Source organism: Eupeodes corollae, chromosome 1 (genome assembly GCF_945859685.1).
Source record: "Eupeodes corollae chromosome 1, idEupCoro1.1, whole genome shotgun sequence".
Taxonomy (NCBI): Eukaryota; Metazoa; Arthropoda; class Insecta; order Diptera; family Syrphidae; genus Eupeodes; species Eupeodes corollae.
The window spans coordinates 303,437,359-303,457,795 of record NC_079147.1 but is presented as its reverse complement, the minus strand read 5'-3'; the positions used below and the strand labels follow the sequence as shown (position 1 = coordinate 303,457,795).

The following is a 20,437-nucleotide window of genomic DNA, read 5'->3' as shown; positions in this document are numbered from 1 at the left end:
AATGGTTCGGAGTATTGCAATTTTGGAATTTACAAAATATTGAAAGAATCTGGAATCGTATACACTCCACAACAAAACAGCGTAACTGAAAGAAAGAGGCAGGACTTCCACCTTCTTTCTGGGCTAATTGCAGTTGGTGGTGCGAATTATCTTCAAAATCGCTAAATCATGAAAAGTTTGGAGTGGGATATACTTTTTCAGAAATGGACTGGTAGATTACCTAAATTAGACTGTATTCATTCATTTGACAGTAGGGTCTACATCTTGGCCAAGACGCTTGAAATATAAATGAAAAAGGAAAGATTGATGACAGGGTTATAAATAGAAGGCAACTTCATTGATTATCCAGATACACAAAGAAGGTTCAGCTCTTGCGTTCCATCTTAGAAAAAAGTTCAAGTTTCAAGGGATGTTAAGTTTGGGACAATCTAAGATATCAAGGACATTTTGAAGATATTATTAATAAAAATACCAAGAACGGGCGGCTGACATTTAAAAATCCCAAACTTGCCACAGTTATTGAACCTAGTGCAAAGATCTTAGATGTTCAACCAACAAAATGTATCCAAAAAGAAATAGTCCAAACCAAAGTACAGACCAGGAAGACCAGATATACTTAGAACTGGAAAACCAGGACGTCCTAAAAAAATACAAAAGGAAATTCAAAACACCCGGACGGAAAACTATACTGATGAACTGCATAGTGATCAGGAAGTGACAGATCAAGCAGAGCAGTTTGCAATGAATGCTTCTGGAGTACCGCTTACATCGGCGTTATCATCAGGTAATGAAAAATCGGAATTCGAAACCTTATTACAAATGACACCTGCACAATCAAAACTAATTGTGAAAATTCATGAACTGCAGGCTGGAGGCTGATATTACGAAATAAAGGGATTGCAGACGGAACACTCGAGAGGCGGAAATTAATTAGTGGCAAAGGGCTTTACACATAAAGCCTGGAAAAGATTTTCATCAAAAGTTTGCTCTTGTGGCCAGAATTAGCTCGTTCAGATTTATGCTCGCTCAAGCTTCAAAGTACCAAATGAAAATATACCAGATTTACATTATTTCAGCATATCTGAAGGGAATAGTCAACGAGGACATTAATGTGTACGGAAAAACCTGTGCTGTTGAAAGAAGTTTTGAAGAAGATGTAGGACCCATGCATCTATACCAGCCAATGTGCGAAATTATTTGTACTCATTTATGTAGAAGGTATTAATTTTCGAGACAAGGAAAATAATATTAAGGCTGCAATACCCAAAGAATTTAACACCCGAGATTTAGGTAAAACCAACTACTGTTTGGGAATACAAATCAAAAGATGTCACAAATAAATTCTGCTATCGCAAAGCGCATATAGCGGATGCATGGCATATTGAAAAGGTTTGGTATGGAAGATTGCAAGCCCCTAGGCATACGATGAATCTAAGCTAAAATCCTGTAACGTTCCTGCTCTTATATATCTCGAAATAGCAACACGTCTCGATCTAACACATTTAACAATTGTTATGATCAATAATACTGAATGACAGCACAATTTAATTCAAGTCTTTAGTGTTTTTGGTCCTAAGATATTTAGGGTGCACGAAAATGTTCACCCTTTTATTAAACTGCTATGGTAAAAAAACCGCCGAAGCATTTTTTTTTAGAGCCCTTTCTGCATATGTCTGCCTTATTATCTGAATAATTTATTTGAAGTTGATTTCTCTTCTGTTTCTTGAGCTATGGACAACGAAAGAAACGTAGCGAACGTACGGACATACGTACGTCAAAATTTTCAATTTGACAAATCGGACTTTATAACTTTCTTTGGGAAGTTAAAAACCATGGACTTGCTTTGTCGATGCCAATTGGGCTAGCTTCATAATAGATCACCGATCGTATACAGGATCAGCTTTTGTCATTAGTGGAGCAGCCATTTCCTGGGAATCCCAAAAACAAAGGGTGGTTGCATGGTCTTCCAAAGACTTAATATATATTTCGGTTCTTTGCGAAATATAAATGTTTATTGACAATTAATTGCGCTCTAAACACATTGATATCAGATATCATTATATTCAAGTCAAAATAGATGCCCAATTTCACTGGAATACTTACCAACGGAAAAGATGGTTGCAGATATTCTTACAAGAAGGCTCTTCTAAGATCAATGAAGGTGAAACAAATCTTCAACTTATTAACTATGACTGTATCTAATTTGTAGAATATTTTCTATTAAATTCTTATTCTTCATTGTGTCACTATTGTAACAAAATTATTATAATTAATTTAATTATTATTTCTTTATTGTTCTTTAACCTGTTTTACTTCGTGGCAAGAGCGTAACTCTAACAAATAATGTAAATCTCAGAAAAAAGTTACTATTTCTTAAAAGACTCTTTTGAAAAAGAAGCAAGTTCGTGCGACCCATTTGTTTGTTTTAGTATTTTGGGGAAGGTTATCCATGAATTTAAATTTAATATTTATTCATGACAAACTTATGCAAATTGACATGAAAAGCCCAAAACAAAAACAGAGGAGACATTTTCATATTCCTTGTCATCTTCCCCAAATATATATTTCAAAAAACTTACCCTTATAACTTCTGGACAAGCATAATGTGGTGAACCGCATGATGTCTCTAACATTGATCCAGCCGGTTGTAAGGATGCCATTCCAAAATCAGCAATTTTAATATTATTCTTCTCGTCCAACAATAAGTTTTCTGGTTTTAAATCCCTATGACTGTGTAAAAGAATCAACAACAACAACAAAATTGTATAAGAAGAAGAATTTACATAGAAAATCAATTGACCAAAAAAAAACATGTAAACCACCCCCTCCCACCCCTCAGTTTGACAACTGAAGGAAGCTCCTTACCAAATTGAATGTGAATGACAAAAATCCAATGCCGATATAATCTGTCTAAAGAACTTCCTTGCCTCCTTCGGTGTTAGACGTCCTTTCTTAACAAGATAATCAAACAATTCACCACCGGATACATGCTCCAATATCAAGTAGAGATACTTCTTGTTCTCATAGACATCACTCAACCCCAAGACATGGGGATGATCTATCAATTTCATAATAGCTATCTCACGTTCAACCTTTAAGAAAAATACAAACAAACAAACCAAAATCGATTAATCATAATTAAAGTGAAAAGAAAGCATAACAAAAAACCGTTCTATAAGATAAAGCCAAAAAGTCTAAAATTAGATCAAAAAACTTTGCGTGATTAACCTCGAAAATATACCGATACTGGTGTAATGTGTTTAAAGAGGTTACGACAAGAGTATTTACAATACAGACTTTATGGCGACGACCTATTTTATGTATGATGATTTTGGTTCTTGTTCTGACTCACTGTCTCACTGACTCACTAACTCACCTTCATCAAAACCGACTCGCTTAACTTTTCTCGATTGATAATCTTTATGGCAACTTTCTTTCCCAACACACAGTGTACACCCAGTTTAACCAGACCTTTAAACAAAATACATATAAAGTATAATTTAATTATTTTTGTTAGGTTTTAGGTTAGGAACTTGTATGTAAATTAATAAATTCCAACGAACGAGCTTAACCACCTACCAGTTTGACCCTTGCCAAGGGTTTTCTCCAACCGGTAAGGTCCGACAAATTGATGATTTTCCGGGGCTGAATTGTTTTCTTTTTGCATTTTGAATTTCTAATTTTTCCACCAATTCCTTTATAACTGCCGCCACAGCTACTACAGTAAAACCAGACAAAGACAGCTGCCTCCAACAACAACGGAAACGACGACGTTAACGGTAGCAACAAGATTTCCATACAACAGGGTGGTTGTTAATTATTTTTGTTTCTTTAATTTTTATTTTAAACTAATTAATTTTTGTTTATTAAATATCACCAAGTCCTTGTTCGATTATTAGCGTAATATCAATTATTATGTAATTTGAGTATATTTATATTCTTCTTTTGATTCTGAAATGAAAGAAAAATAATAAGAATATATAAATAAAGAAAAAGTGTCATAAAAATAGCTCTTATCCAACTACGAAGAGGAAGATATATAATGGGTGTTCTTTTTTTCAAGAATTATAGAACTTTATGTTGGCAACACTTTTTTTAAATGGAGGCCATTTTTCAGCTGTCAAGTGGTTTTATTTTAGTAAAGTTTGACATTTCAACATGAATAGGCTGACTTAAGGCAGAATAAAGCTTCCAAATTTTGGAAATTTATTATGAAAACCATGGTTCGGTTTGATTCATTTATTTTACGCTCAACTCACTTTTGCTATAATAAATAAAACAATAAACAAAGCTTCCGTATTTGTAATGATAATTAAAAAAAATGATTTGGTAAACAAATGATGACAAATGATCCGTGGTTTCATACACAGATGGCGCAGCATATCACATAGTTTGTGCCGCAATTAATGTATTGAAGGAAGAATTTGGTAACTAAAAACTCACGTTACGTTAGCAGACCCTTAAATGTAGGGCTTTGTAAAATCGCAAGGTAAAGCCCGTCAGCTTAACCCGAAAGCCCACTTAAAGGACACAAAATTCGCCGAGTTATTGCCGATATGCGGTCACAAATTTTGGAAAAAGTAATCGAAAATTGGGATTTAAGCTAGACTACGCTCGAGCTATCCGTGATGGTAATTTGCTTGAAGTCATATTTAAATAATAATTATAATTTCTTATCAATTTGCAAATCTATTTTGAAAATCATGGTTCTGTTCGATTCGTTCATTTTACGCTCAATTCACTTTTGATTTAGTGAAAACGTCAATAAACAAAGCTGACGTATTTTAAGTCACGATTAGCAAAAATGATTTGGTAAACAAATTGGTTCGTTATTTTTTAAAAAAGATTCTGGGTCAGCACGTAACGATCAGAGCTGTGGCTTCACATATAGATGGCGCAACATATCACACAGTTTGTGCCACAATTCATTTATTGAAGGAAGCATTCGGTAACCGAAAAGTTTCACGTTTAATACCCTTGAATTAGTGTACAATATAAAGCCGCATGACTATTTTATGGGGGGGTATGTGAAGTCGTAAGTCTACGTCGACGATTAACTCGAAACGATTGACCACTTAGAGGACAACATATTCTGCGTTATTGACGATGTACGGCCACAAATTTTTGAAAAAAGTCATTAGAGAAGATTGGACTTTGAGCTTAGACGTCCGATATATCATATTTAAATTATAATTTCGTATCAAATTATTTTATTCTATTTCAAAGTTCTATATCTCTCAAAAAACACCCTTTACAAGAAGTTAAATAGGTACACATATATAAGCAACGAGTAGTAAAGTAATTTAATCCCCTTTGCTGGACGCCTAGAGGCGCTGCTGGCGCTGTTTTTAAATTTCTCAATGAAAATGTGAAACTATTATTATTATTATTATGATCCGGATCTCATAGAAGGAATTACCATATTCGCGTAGATTGCACACAGCACAGCTCAGCACACCCCCAGAGGCAGTGCAATGGCATTTTCTAAATGCACATAAAGGGAAGTAAATCACTAGCACCCTCTCGTATGTGCCCTTAAGGGGGTTGTAAATATATATCTAGTTTGTTGTTTAAGACGTTCTTTCGTTCGTTAGTTCGGGGGTAGTTCGGCTGCTGACGGTAACGCGGCGGCCGGCGGTGGCGGTGGGGCGGGTAAGAAAGCAAAATACGGAAAAACACTAAATTGTTGTGAAGGAAAAACTAAACTAGAATATAGAAGGAAAATTGCATTGCGAATGTGGTTTATCCGTCTTTAGTCTCGTGTGCTATTGCTGGTTGATTTGGTGTGGTGGGGTGGGATGGCGGGGGTGAAGAAGTCCAACATTTCCACTATACAAATGGTTATATCTTTTTTTTGTTTAAATTGTTGATTTAGTTAGCTGGGAGAAAACTAGAACTGATATTGACTACAGGAACTCTTTATAGGGGGGAATGCGTTGTGTATTGGAATGACTGGCGAGTGGGCTTGAAATTTTTGGGGTGAAATTTACCCCTAATTTGGTATTGACATTTTTGTTGTTGTGTTTATTTTTTTCCTTTCTCACAATAAGATACAAACATCCATCAGAGGGTGGTTTGTCTATGTGGGGTGCTGTGTATAACTAGCTGTCCCTAAGCAGTCGTTAGAGACCAATATTATGTCAACAAGACGACGACGACACAACATATATAGATGAATCCATTATCCTTTATGTTGTTAGCACTCTCTTTTTGGAACTGATGTATTCATAAATAAATTGATTCAATCGAAATGATAACACATAGATACAAGGACTGAATACCAATCATGACGACAGAGTTAAGTTGGGTAATATTTTTGACTACAAAGGGTCAATGATCTTTTTTTGGATGAAAGTTGAACTACCAAAATGTGACAAACTTGTAATGATGTTGATTTGACATTGACATATTGATGGATTGAGTAAAGTAAGTAAACAAATAGGTAGCTGTTGGAACAATGGGGTTAATATTCATAGCCATTTCAATCCTAGTCTTTAGGAAGTCCTTTAAAATTTTTCACATTTTCACTCTGATTTTTCCATACATTTCTGTAAGTATCCTACTGTGTGTGTATTAACAAAACATATTAGATTAATTTTTTTTATCGATATAAAGGACACTTATGATGTGTCCAAATGTCAAGTCTCCCACGTTGTGAAGGTGGTGTCAGACAGGGCAGTAATGTGCTGCGCACTGCCTTTGTCTGTAACAATAGTATAAAGCTGAAGAGAGTGTTTGTTTGTTTGTTTGTTTGAACGCGCTTATCTAAGGAACTACTGGTCCGATTTAAATTCTTTTAGCGTCACATAGTCCATTTATTGATTAAGGCTAAAGGCTATATATAATCACGCTAAGACTTATTCAAGCGGATTTCCAAAAGAGGGGATTTTGTTTAGCCTTTAGGGAGCTTCCAGCAAATAGTTTAAGTTTAGACTTTTTATAGGTCTAAGAACAGGCAACCTACAGCATATGTCTATCTCTTAAAGTTGAATCTTTATAACCTTTTTTTATGCTAACTAAATTTATTCTAAAATAAATCATGTGATTAACGCTGTACAGCGTAGCAAGTATTAAATAAATGAATACGATTTTCAAGATTAAACCGTATCTCCAAAGAAAAGGAAAAGGTATCAGGAAGAGTATTTGAGATTGGGATAGAGTTGGAGTGAGTCCAAACGCAGGAGTAGTTGAGGCCGTATGTCTGGCTCAGAAATACCTTCATTGGGTTTGAGGTCGTAATAACGAGTAAGTTAGTACTTATAAAATTATATTAATTGGTATAAAAAAAGCTTTAAAATTGCTTTCTTTGAATGCAAATTTACATTTTCCTAGAAAAACCAACTCAAAAAGTTCGAAACGACGAAAAAAATTTAAGCTATTCCTACTTCAGTTCACGTACTAGTTTTTAAAGAAAGTATTATCAAATATTCTATATTTTTGGCTTGTATCAAAACTGCCGACAGCTACAATTTATTCCATTATTGAAAAGTGTCACAACCATAGCTAAAAGAGGAGACATTTTTTTTACGGAAAATTTAATTGCATGTAAAATATGTACTCAGTCCTTGGCTACATACAACAAGTTAACTTATTTTCGTTATGGCAAACATCATTAACTTTTGAAACGTTGAAATTACGCATACACCCAAGTATACTTTTATTTTCGTGGTAATCTTTGATTGAATTTAGTGTCGTTAATTATATAAAATATATTTTAAGCAGCATGGAAACTTTCGACAGCTTTTGTTTATGGTTTTACAGTTTGAAATGTCAGTAAGGTTTGGCAATTAATCTTAAATCCTTTAATTCCAAAAAATTTGTTTTTTAGCTATCTTCAGTCTCATTTATCCAGAAATAACTGAAGACAAGTCAACCCACAAGACTGAACAAATATTTGGTGATGTTTATACACTAATGACGGCATCGTCTGTCCTTATGCCCTTGGAAATTAGAAAGGAACTGCCGTTACGGTGAGTGGAGGAAGTTTTCAATGTTCAACAAATTTTCAGCTTAATGTCGACGACATTTTGGTTCTTACAAGACGACAAAAATTGTTATACTGTGCCCTTATGACTACCAATTTAATGCAAATTAAATTTGCTAACAACTTTATTTCAAGAAGTGGTCCTGTTAATCGGCTTCTTTATTCGTGTTACTGAATGCTTCTCTATAACTTGTTAAGCATCTTGCACATGAGCTACGAACTGCGAACTGTGGATGTTCGCATATTTTGACTTTTCTTTCACATGAGCTTTTTTTCTATTCGCAGATAGTGACGAGTTGTCAATTTATAAATACCCTTTTCAACAAACAAAACAAGAGTGGTATAATTTTGAGGTTAAGTTGAGCGCGAACGGTTTATTCGTTGCAGTGTGGATGGTATGTGGAACGCGAATAGAATTTGACAATTCGTTGCAACCACACTGCGATTCGGAACTAACAAATTGTTTCACAAAATTGTCTTGTTTTAGATACCAAAATGCAAATTTTACTATCCTAACACAAGTGTCAATGGGTTTCTTATAATATAAATATGTTTTTGTTTAGATTGACTTTTTGAAATGTGTAAAATCACGTTTGTTCGCCCATTCGTTCATTCGTTGTTCGCTCTCATGTGCAAGGCCTTTTATAGGACTTTGTTCAATGATTGGCTTATACTGATAATCCACCAATGATTGAAGTTCTTAATGCAAGTATTTAATCCACTATCGATATTTAAAAAAAAGGATACAATTAATTCATTCTTGTATTAAAATTTCAAATTCTTAAGCTATTTAAAATAAAACACCCGATATTTCATCTAAACACGACAACAATATTAAAAAGGCACACTTGGGCGTATGCGTGCTTTTTATGTTTCCATTTTTAAAAATGCAACCTATTTCACTCTTTAGTAGATTAAAATAAAAATTTTATGGCACAATTGTCTTAAAATGTTTTCAACCAGTTTTGATGCATTCTATACAGTATTGGAATGCCATGGATGATGAAATGTAGAGATTATACCTTGTGGACGCTTTTAGCCATGATCAAAGCTAAAGGCTTTTAAATTTTCTAATCAAGCAGCATCAACAATAGCCTGAGAGTGCTACTAAAAATGTTTATTTTGATTAAGCTGGTCACCAGATTTTTCATATCTTTGTATGAATAATTTTGACAAACAGAATTTTGTACAAAAAACTCTTGTTTTAAGGAAATTTTAATCCTTACAACAGCAAAAATAAAATGAAAAAGAGGCTGGGATGCGACCCACACTGATAACTTCCCATCCGATTTGTCTTGCTTAAAAGTTTGTCTATATGTATTTTTACCAAATTTGCGCACTATTTTTTGTAGATTTTATTTTTTATGAAAAAACGGACTGTTGGATTTTTATATAAAAAATACTGAATATTGAAGACAATATTTTCTCTGAAATAAAATAAGTTTGAAGCCAATATTTTTAATTTTTGAAAAGCTATTTGAGCCGAAAGTAAATTTTTACCAAGTTTTAGTATTGTTTTTTTTAGAGTTTTATTTTTTGTAAAAAAACTGTCAATTCGAATTTTTTAAAAATTTTACCAAATGTTGAAAACAATATTTCTTATAAGATAAAATTAGTTTGAAGCCACTATTTAAAAATTTTGAAAAGATATTTGAGTCGAAAATCAATTTTTACCGACTTTTATGCATTTTTTTTCAGGTTTTTATTATTTGTAAAAAAACTGTCAATTCGATTTTTCGCAAAATTTGTCTTAATGTTGAAAACAATATTTCTTATAAGAAAAAATTAGTAAGAACCTATTATCTCAAAGTTTTTAAAAGATATTTGCGTCGAAAATCATTTTTTACGAACTTTTGTTAATTTTTTTTTCGGTTTTTAATTTTTTGTAAAAAAAACTGTCAATTCGATTTTTTTCAAACTTTAACTGAATGTTGACAACAAGATGTTTTGAAAGATAAAAGTAAATAAAAGCCAATATCTCAAAGTTTTGAAAAGATATTTGAGTAGAAAACAAATTTTTACCAACTTTTATACATTTTTTTTTTAGGTTTTTATTTTTTGTAAAAAAACTGTCAATTTGATTTTTCTCAAAATTTTATCAGATGTCAAAAACATTATTTTTCGTTGCACAAAATTGTTTTAGAGATGAAATCATATTTCAGTCGTAAAATTTTGGAGGTGACAAATTTTTTTTTTCAGTTTTATTGATTTATAAAAAAAACCGTTATATTGATTTTTTTCAAAAAATATACCTGCTTGGTATCACGTTACAATATATTTTATAAAATTTTATTCAAGTCTCTAGCGTTTTTGGTTCGTAAAATATTTAGGGTTAACCAAAATTTTCACCTTTTTTTCAAACTGCTATGGTAAAAAAACCACCCACGCAATTTTCTTGAGAGCCCTTTCTGCATCTTTCTGCCTTATTATCTGTATAACAAAATTTATTTGAAGTCGATATCTCTTCTGGTTCTTGAGCTATGGACGACGAAAAAAACGTCGCGAACGTACGGACGTACGGACGTACGGACGTACGGACGTACAAACGTACGTACACACGCACGCACAGACATCTTTCTAAAAATCATTTATTTCGACTCTTGGGACCTTGAAACGTCGAGAAATGTCAAAATTTTCAATTTGACAAATCGGACCCATTACAATAACTTCCTATGGGAAGTTAAAAAGAAGCAATATAAAAACAATAATAAATAAAAACTTTTTTAAAGAATTCGCTGTCCTGAATTCAAATCTGGCTTTGAAATTTTTCTAAAACATCAGGTTTTCAAAATATTTGTCTTTAAACAAAATTTTAATACATCGAAAAAGGTTATTTTTAAGGATAAGGTTGAACTTAACTTAACATCAAATTGTATGGTGAAACTATACCTAGTCTCTAAAAATAATCATTAGTTTTGTAGTCTTCAATTGACTTTAAATGAAATTTTGAGGAACCTTGCATTTTAACGCTTTCATGTTTATAAGTTAATTTTTAGTGCTGGTTTAGAATAATAAGGCTGTCGTCTCCCGACAGATAATTTAGTAGAAAACAAAAAATAAAATTATAATTTTGTCGGTCAAATGACAACATCGGTTGAAAATTTCTAATATCATATTTTCAGGTGAAAGTGACAAACAATTTCATGTGCAATTACACGAAATATTATATCGTCGACTTTTCAAAGAAATAATTAAGAATGTTTTGCTGCATTAGGTGATTTTCAGTTTCATGAAAAATCGAAAAAAGTACAGAGGATTATATTTTGTAAAAAATCGCGGTCAACAGTTTCAGTATCTTACAAAAAGAAATTGTAATGAATAATTTATCATAGTCATTATCGTTATATTTAACTGACAATTTTTGTACATGTCCATAGGTTATGCAATAAAAACTTTGCCGCAATTGCGACAATTTTTTAAAATTGTCACTTTATTAATGTTTTTGAAGGAAATTTTTAAAATTTTAAAAATATTCGTTTTCAGCATAAAATGATTTCATGTATTTTTTAGATGATGATTGCATAACAAGAATAAGCAAATACTATCGAATTGTTGAAGCTTAAATTTTTCAGCATTTCTTTAACGCTTCCAAAAAGAAATGTTTTATTGCGACACCTTTAAAAGATAGACAAAAGCAAATTTTTTTTTACTTTTAAAGGGCGACAGCTCTGTCATTCATTATTTTAGCAAAACTTGAACCGTTCCCAAAGCAAACGCAGTGAAAGCTCTCGCTCATATTTGTCTAAGCGTGATGTTATATATCCTTTAACCATTAATAATAAGGACACTAAAAGAAGATTTTTAAATCGGAACAGTGGTTCCTGAGATAAGCGCGTTCAAACACACAAATAAACAAACAGACTCAGTTTTATAGTATTGGTACGAAGATTATTTGAAATTTGTTTAAATTAATTAGTTCATTTTATTATATCAATTAGATTACACTTAATCTCTTAGACTATGATAAGAAGTACATAATTTTATCGTGAATAGGAACTATACGAATGCATATACTTTATTTATTTATTTATACGTCTTTCAAGTTACAATACTTTATGAAGACTACATTAAAATCAAACATTATATTTACAAATTGACAGTGGTAAAAACATAGTGTTACAACAAATTCAATGCATCTTTCTTAGTATCTTATCTATTTTTTTAAAATCAATTACAAATTCAAATTCGTTAAAAGAAATTCCAGAAGCAGAAGATTGGATTATGTTTCGCATAATTTGTGCTATGAAAAGGAACAATGAAGAAAATTCCAAGATGGAACATACTCGTACATATTAAACTGTGACAACAAAAATGAAGAATTTATGTTAGAGTTGAGCACACCATAAGCAAAGAGTACTGAATACAATTTTCTTCTAGATACTAAAGGTTTCAGTCATTAAAGCACATCTGGTCTCATTTAGTTAGCTCTATTGATAAGGCCAACTTATTTGCAAGGCAGTTCGCCGAAAATTCCACCTTACCAGATAGTGTCATGACTCCCCCAGTTCCTAAACGCGTAAATGATTCTATGGGACCAATCTTTTTTCGTATTCGAACTGTGGCGAGAGTTCTTAAAGATATCAACATTCATAAATCGGCTGGCCCAGATGGTATCCCCGATATTATTCTGAAGAGGTGTTGTTCCACGCTAGCAAAACCACTGCGTAAGCTTTTCCATCTATCCTATTCTTCTGGGCTCGTTCCGAGTAGTTACAAAACTGTATTTGTTCAGCCAATCCCAAAACAAATCGAATCTTCTTCTTCCACAAATTACCGACCGATAGCACTAACGTCCCTTCTTTCTAAGGTCATGGAAACTGAACTTAGAAAGAAGGTTGATTAATTATCAGCTTAGGAAATACCTTGAAGAACGGAAGCTTCTTAATGACCGGCAATACGGCTTTCGTAGCAATAGGTCCACTGGTGATCTCATGGTTCATCTCACCAAACAGTGGAACAGATCTTTACATCGTTTTGGAGAAAGTAAGTTGATTGCACTTGATATTTCAAAGGCATTTGATAAAGTCTGGCATCTTGCTCTCTTATCAAAAATGCGTGCTTTCGACGAATTTCTTCTTCGTTGGATTATAAATTTTCTTTTGAAAAACCGTTCAATACAAGTTATTATGGAAGGATTCAAGTCTAAAACTCATAAAATTCCTCATTTTTATAAATGATCTCCTGTCTGCTACTTCTAATCCAATACATTGCTTCGCTGACGATTTTCATATTCGTTTCCAGACTCATAACCCTCCTCTTCGGATGGAACGGCAAAATATGATTAGCTCACTAAATTCCAATCTACACAGCATTAAACAATGGGGAATAAAAAATCGTGTATAATTTAATGCTTCAAAAACGCAATGCTGTCTTGCATCGTTAAAGCAAGATAAACCTTCTTTGCCACTATCTATGAGCAGCACCTGCATCAACGAAACGGAAAATTTTGACATACTCGGAATCTGCATCAGCAACCACTTTTTATGGAGCGATCACATACGCAATGTTGCCAAAAATGCCGCAAGATGTCTAGGTTTTTTGAGACGTTGCAAGAAATGTTTCTCTCCGTCTGATCTGGCTACAATCTACAAAACCTATATGCGTTCGAAACTTGAATATAACTCACATCTCTGGACTGGTGCTCCAGTAACTTATTTAAGACTCTTTGACAGTATTCAAAAAAGAGCTTTTGAAATGATTGGTGATATTGACATCATCAACTCGTTTACATCACTCGACGCAAGGTTTCTTGATTCACCCTTTTTTACCGTTATTTTAACGGACTATGCTCTAGTGAAATAGCCAGTTGCATTCCTCCCCTTTAACAATTTAACCGTAATACCCGCGCTTCTAGGAATGCCCATCAGTTTACCCTTGAGTCCAACATCCGCTGTACTATGAAGTACAGAGATTCTTTTTTTTAGCCGTACTACGCGAATGTGGAATGCCTTGCCACGCTCTATCCTTCCCTGTCATTGCAATGTTCAGAAATTTAAAACCAATGTAACCGACACCTCCTATCCAACCCTTTCCTCTTTTCCTAATGCTCACACTGTGTCTTTGGCATATTAAAGGTATAAAAAACCCTTTTAGTGTTTACTAATCATAAAAAAAATAAGGTGGCATATTCGAATAGTTATAAAATGTTCGTAAAAAAAAATTATAAATCTCTTCTGAATCTTTTAAATCCTTTAAATACTTGATTGTTTAAAGGGATTCCATACAAAAAGAGTTTTTAAAGTGAAGGGATCTTCAATTGACTTTGAAGTTTTTGAAATAAATCCCACCATGGTGTTAGGTTTTGAAATAACATTATCAATTTGGAGAGAACAATTCATATTCGAGTCAAAAATCACAACAAGGTCCTTGTGATTTGTTAATCTCATTAAGAACTGAATCTGAATTTTGTAATCAAAACAAATCGAATCCTTTATTTTAGAAAACGAAACGATACTACAATTTTTTACATACAAATTAAAACCATTTATGAATATTATTAATATCCAATTGAATTTTAATAGCATCTGATGAAGAACTTACAGAACTAAAAATCTTAAGATCAACAGCATATAAAAGACATCTAGAACTTTTAATACAATTCGGTAAATCATTTATAAATAAAATGTAAAGGAGTGGACCAAGATGACTACCTTGTGGTACACCGGAAAAAATTTGTATTTCATGGGAAAGAACATCATCAATTTTTACATATTGCCTCTGTCCAACCAAATAGCATCTGATCATTAAAATTAAAATAGCAATAGAATATTCTTACATATATTAAGCATAGTAGTACTCCTGGTTTGATGGTAAGTGCGTTTTACTGTCATGCGAGAGGTCTTGTGTTCCATCCCTGCTTGTGCCACCTAAAGTTTTATTCACGGGCACTGCCTCTTTCGAGGAATTGACAAACTCTCCAAGAGTTATTCTTGTCATGAAAAACTGCTTTCTCAAATTAGTCGTTCAGATTTGGCATATAAACTGTATGCCCCCTCCATCCCTACAATTACTCGCACACAGGAATGGTTGAGAATTGTAAGTTACTAGGCCCTGGACTATTGCGCTACCTAATTTATTTATTTAAAATAAGCAAATATAATTACAATTAGAAACAATTTATTTAAATATATTTAATACAAATAATTTAAAAATGTCTCTTGAACAATTGGAAAAAATTATCCTTCTTACAAATTAAATTTGCATCGCTGATGCAACGGGAAATAGATTCATTTCGACCAAGATTGCTATGACGAAACTGTTCTTAGAAAAAAAATCTAGAACATGTTGTTCTGGATGAAGCATTTCTTCCAGTTATTAATGATGTAGCAGAGCACAATTATTATGGTAAGTTATGATGTCTCTAATAAACATCAATGGAAAGTATACTCTACAATCTTGTAGAGATTGTATTCCAAACAGCAAATACTAAAGGACAGCATTGAAATATTCCATTTTAACTTGAAGAAGGCATCCCTAGTGAAATTTTTTCGATTCTATCCCTTGAATTACTTAAGCAATCAATTGGCTTTGTTTAACATTATAGTCATTGTGAGGTAAAAATGACAAGTTGTTAAATAGGATAACTACTAAATCTTTCTTTTTTCGCACTCCTCCTAACCTAATGTGATTGATACTATAATCAAATTAAATTTCTGGAGCACGTCAAGACTTGACACTTCAAAATATAATGTAGAATGTAATTCCGTTGACACCAATCATATAATCTTGCTAGATCTTTCAAAAGAAAAAAACAATCAGATTCACAGCTTATTTTTCGATATAGTTTGAGGTCATACGCAAAAAGGAGGAAACTTGAATCATTGAAAATATTAGAAATCATTCACAAGCACCAAAAGAAAAGTAATGGCACTAAATGACTTCCTTGTGGAACCCCAGATGAAACAGTGAATCAATTTTAACTTTTTGGATTATAAATTTTAAATATGATTTAGGCGACTTCAATAAAGGAGAGTGAATTCCTAAAGAAGATAATTGATGGTATAATATGGAGATTTATTAATTTAATCACAAATAAATTTACAAAACATTTTTTAATAAGGCATCAGGGCAACACTTAAATTTAATTACAGAGAAACTTTAACACATTGATTGTTGAAAGTAATGACTTTTTAGCTAACAATTATAGTTAAAAACAGAAAAATTTATATTAGTTTTATTTAAATTTATTGTGAATATCTTTAACATTTATAATTCTTTGGGTTGTATTAGATCGGCAAACTATGGTAGATAATTCTTTGAATATGAAAGTGCTTTCAAGTGAAGGATCGATCTGCCGTGATAAGGACATTCTACAAATATGTGATGAATTGATAGAACTTCATGACAGGCTTCACAAAATTCTGGGAGTTCACTATTGTAGAGGTGTTTGGTCGTAAAAATAGTTTTTCTAACTCTGATTCGGAGTATCTTTATGGAGATTATAGATTTTAAAAACCATCATGAATTTAGATAGACCTCAGAAAGCCTTATATATGTGTTTTTTCGAATATCAAATAAGAATTTAAATCTCAAAAACCTGACTTGATACAGTGATCTTAGAGTAGAATTAAGTAAAGTCATCAAATCTCATCCGAATTATTATTATAATTTTTCAAATACTAACTATAACGTGAATTTTAAATGCCAGGAACAAAATGTTTTTCTTCGGAAAAATAAGAAAAAAGTAATTTTTTCAACAACACGCTTGGAATACTGTTTTTTATTGGCAAAATCTCAAGACATATGATTTAACTTTCTCCATAAATGGCTACATATTTTTAAGCACGCACAATTTTTTATGGACCCTTTTCATTCTTTATTTTTATGGTTGAGAAAATAAATAAAACGTTCCCATCAAAAATAAAAAAAAAATAAATATTTCAAGACACGAAAGTTTTCTGATAAACTTTTTTTTTGTTAAGTTAATTTTCTAGATTTTGGATGTGATGTTATCAAAGAGTGACACGTTTTTTTTATAAGTATATAAAACTAAACATCGTAAGTTATGTTCTTTGAAATGTGTGATTCAAGGTACTGAAAAACTACTCTCACAACCTCCAATTTCTCTAAATCAAACCAAAACTTTGATAACAAGTTTCAATCGAGTGCTGCAAGTTAAGTTTGAATTACTAAGTTTTACTAACTATAGTAATGTATATATATATTATTTGATGAAGCAGCGTACTCAAGACCGCAAGAATGTAGAAGACAAAACCGATTTGATGTAAAATGTTTAAAAACAAACCTGAACGTAAGAAAAAAGTACATCAGAAAACTTTTTACTTTGAAGAAGATGTTTTGTTTTTAAATAAGTTCACTTTACTTTTAAAAAAAGGATGTTACGACAAAACTGCCGCAATTAAATAAAAATCACTTTTTCATTTTCTAAAAGGATATATGATGACATTAAGGCTTCGCTATACCTTCTTCAGAACATCATCAGGAAAATAAAAGTGAGTGCCAAGTGAAAGACATATGTACATATGCACATAACTAGTGGTAAATAGATATATATGTACTTAAATGTAGTATGAATTTATATTGAAAGACTCGTCCTACATATTTATTCATATATAATGATGTATTTATGTATGTAAGTAAAGTAGGGACATATGTACATATAGAGATATATGTAGAGTACATTAGTTGAGTTGAGGTAGTTTTCATATGTTATCCTCCTTTGTGTGTTGTATACCATCAGGCACTTAGAATTGACGTCAATGTACGTCTATAACTACATACATACAACAAAATATCCTACCTACATTATATTATCCTCTGCATGAAGGAGGATTCTGTTCTTTAAAGACATTAAACTCAAGTCAGTCGATTCTCATTCATAAGCCCATAATATTTCCCTTATACCTCTGACTTTTCACAAAAAAAGAAAAAAAGAAGAGGATAGGAGAATCATGGAAATCTCCTTTTTATTTTAAAGCTGTCTACATTATGCAGGGTTGCCCCATTCAGGAGGAAGCAAGGATGCTCAACAAATATATATTAGGTGCTGTTCATATCAAACAAACGTTTATCTAACTCTACCTCCACTTATCCAGCATTCATTCCAATCTCTCTCTTTTTATAACTTTAATTTGAAAGGAATAAAGAAAAAGCAATAAAATTTAAATAAAAAGCAGATGTTACAAGGACTTTCATACCAAAGCAAAAGCAAAGGCAAAACCCAAAGTAGCATTCAGGAAATGGAAAATTGCATTCAAATATAATCCTTGCTCTCTTTTCGCTTCTTTTTCTCTCATTCTCTGAGCAAAGAAAGGAAAATTTAACCAAAAAATCAATCACACCCAAACCTGTATCCTCTGTCTAAGGAGCATCAAGATCACACGGTATTTCCTTTTTTTTTACACACAAAAAGAACACCCTTTAAAACCCCCGCCCAAACCCCAAAAGCCCGATTAATCGCGACCAATACACTTTTATCCGCACGTCTGTCTTAATCCTTGCGTCCTTTTTCGTTCCTTAATCCGACCGAAAAAAAAACCAAGACAAAAACTAAAACTAAATTCCCGAGTGCACTCTTCGCCGCGAATCCTTTTACGTAAGATGCTCGCTCGCAGTTCTGAGTGACTTCTGAGCTTCTAATTAGCCACCAGCAGCAGAGAACTTCCTCTTTTTTTAAGCTTCTTCTTTTTTTCTTTTCTATTCACCTCACCTCACATCACCTCACATTACGGGAAAAGTGCAGTTAACCGTGAAAAATAAATCGGTTAACGACTTGGCATGCAAAATAAACTTCACACAATTATTCTTTTTCATTTTATGAATTACAGAATCGGACTCTGGCAACGATTTATTTCGACATTTTCTTTTTTTTTTTATTTTTCTTTAACCGGAAACCGCACTAAACGACCGCAATTTGATTTGAATTTCCGACTAAATAACGAACGAAAACCAATTTTTTGGAATAAAAGAAACACAGAGAATACAACGAATATGGACGACACCAGAAAAATACGGTTAAAAAATAAAGGAGAGACTTTTACACTTTCTAGTGGAATTTATCGGATTTTATCGGTCCAAAAAACAGTGCTCTGTCTCTGTCTATCCCATTGCTTATATATATCCGCCATATTTTTGTGTGAAAATCGATATACCTCCTATTAAGTTGGGCGAATTTTCTTCTTTGCTTGGTTCGTTCGTTCGTTCGTACGTTCGTTCCTTTCCTTGCACCGTTAGAGTGGTCGTCCCGTCCGTCCGTCCGTCCGTAGTCGTCGACAATGGAACGGGTGTGTGTTGTTGTTGTTTTAACCGAAATTCACTTCCACTTCCACAAAACAGGCAACGGCATAGGCAACAGCAACAGCAACGATAACGGTAAAGTGGTCCTCTCCTCTTAGCCACTTCTGCTTCTTCGTCTAATTAGCATTTTCTTTTTTTTAATTCTTAATTTTCAATTTTCAAGCCATTTTCTCTTGGCATCTTTCCTTAAACTAACTTCAAAAATATAAAGGACCTTGTTTTATTTTTATTTTCAATTTTTTTTTTGAAAAACTCTGAAGGAGCTTTGATTATGCGTTCACTTGTTATACACAAACACTGATTTTCTAAAAAAAAAATTAAGGGTTAAAGGATTTCTCGAATGTGCATATAAGAGCTCCTTCGATGGTTGATGGTTGCTGATGGAGAAAAATTGATTGAATTATTTGTATACACAAAGCACAAAGGACTTGAGGATTTTTTGGGGTTTCTTGAATTCGAATATAACATAAAAACGGGTTTAATTTTTTGGTTAATTTTAGTTTTGTTCTTTTCTTTTTTTCTTTCTTATGTTCACTTTTAATTAAATGCACAGTTAGGAATGAAAACGAGCAACATTTTGGACTACTACTGAAATGCTTGAACTTGCTCTCGCTCTTCAACTAATAAAATGTGCACGCAATTCAAATATTCAACCCCTAATATGAAAACCAGGAAGACGATGAGAAAAGACGGACGGATATGGACATAGACATAGAGTAGAAAAAGAATGGAATAAAATCAGTTTTTGACAGGTCTTGCACATGTGCAGTTCGAATTTCACCCCTAATTTTTGGTGAAGGAAAAGGAAGACAACGATAATGATGGGTGGGCGACTGTGAAGCTTGCGGTAATCTCAGGGTTGTTTTAAGTAAAGTTTTAGGTAGTTGATATGAGAACGAGGTGAAATTTTGTTCTTTTTAGAAGTTCAACACAAATATATTTTGGTATGACATTTGTGGAAGAGTGTGGTAAAGTTTATAGCTCCGCTAAAAAGTATGCAACGAAATTGTAAATTTTCGTCGGTCAGCTATGTAGCTCAGACAAATGGTTCTGGTACAAGGTTAACATGGTTTAAAGCTCCAATAAGATGTTGAGTTTCTAATAAGAATACATCGTTTTGGAAGAAAATTATTTGTGTTTTTGAGGTCGAATTTTAAGTGTGAATTCACTATGTTTTAGAAAATACGCGATTTTACC

General features: G+C 32.7%; 1 protein-coding gene across 8 annotated transcripts in view; it reads right to left on the bottom strand.

The window, feature by feature from the left end:
- Window positions 1-19,895, bottom strand: part of LOC129942169 (serine/threonine-protein kinase BRSK1) — a 45,677-nt gene extending 25,782 nt beyond the window's left edge. For 2 of the 8 annotated variants that reach the window (XM_056050991.1, XM_056050996.1), the window contains exons 1-5: window positions 19,096-19,895; window positions 3,580-3,951; window positions 3,377-3,471; window positions 2,866-3,092; window positions 2,580-2,730 (exon numbers count right to left, since the gene is read on the bottom strand). In XM_056050991.1, the coding sequence (XP_055906966.1) occupies window positions 2,580-2,730; window positions 2,866-3,092; window positions 3,377-3,471; window positions 3,580-3,667 (561 nt within the window). In that variant the 5' untranslated portion in view covers window positions 3,668-3,951; window positions 19,096-19,895. Of the gene's footprint in view, window positions 1-2,579; window positions 2,731-2,865; window positions 3,093-3,376; window positions 3,472-3,579; window positions 3,952-18,291 lie in introns of all 8 variants that reach the window. The other 6 variants (XM_056050992.1, XM_056050993.1, XM_056050994.1 and 3 more) reach the window with 6 other exon arrangements.
- Window positions 19,896-20,437: the final 542 nt, after the last annotated feature.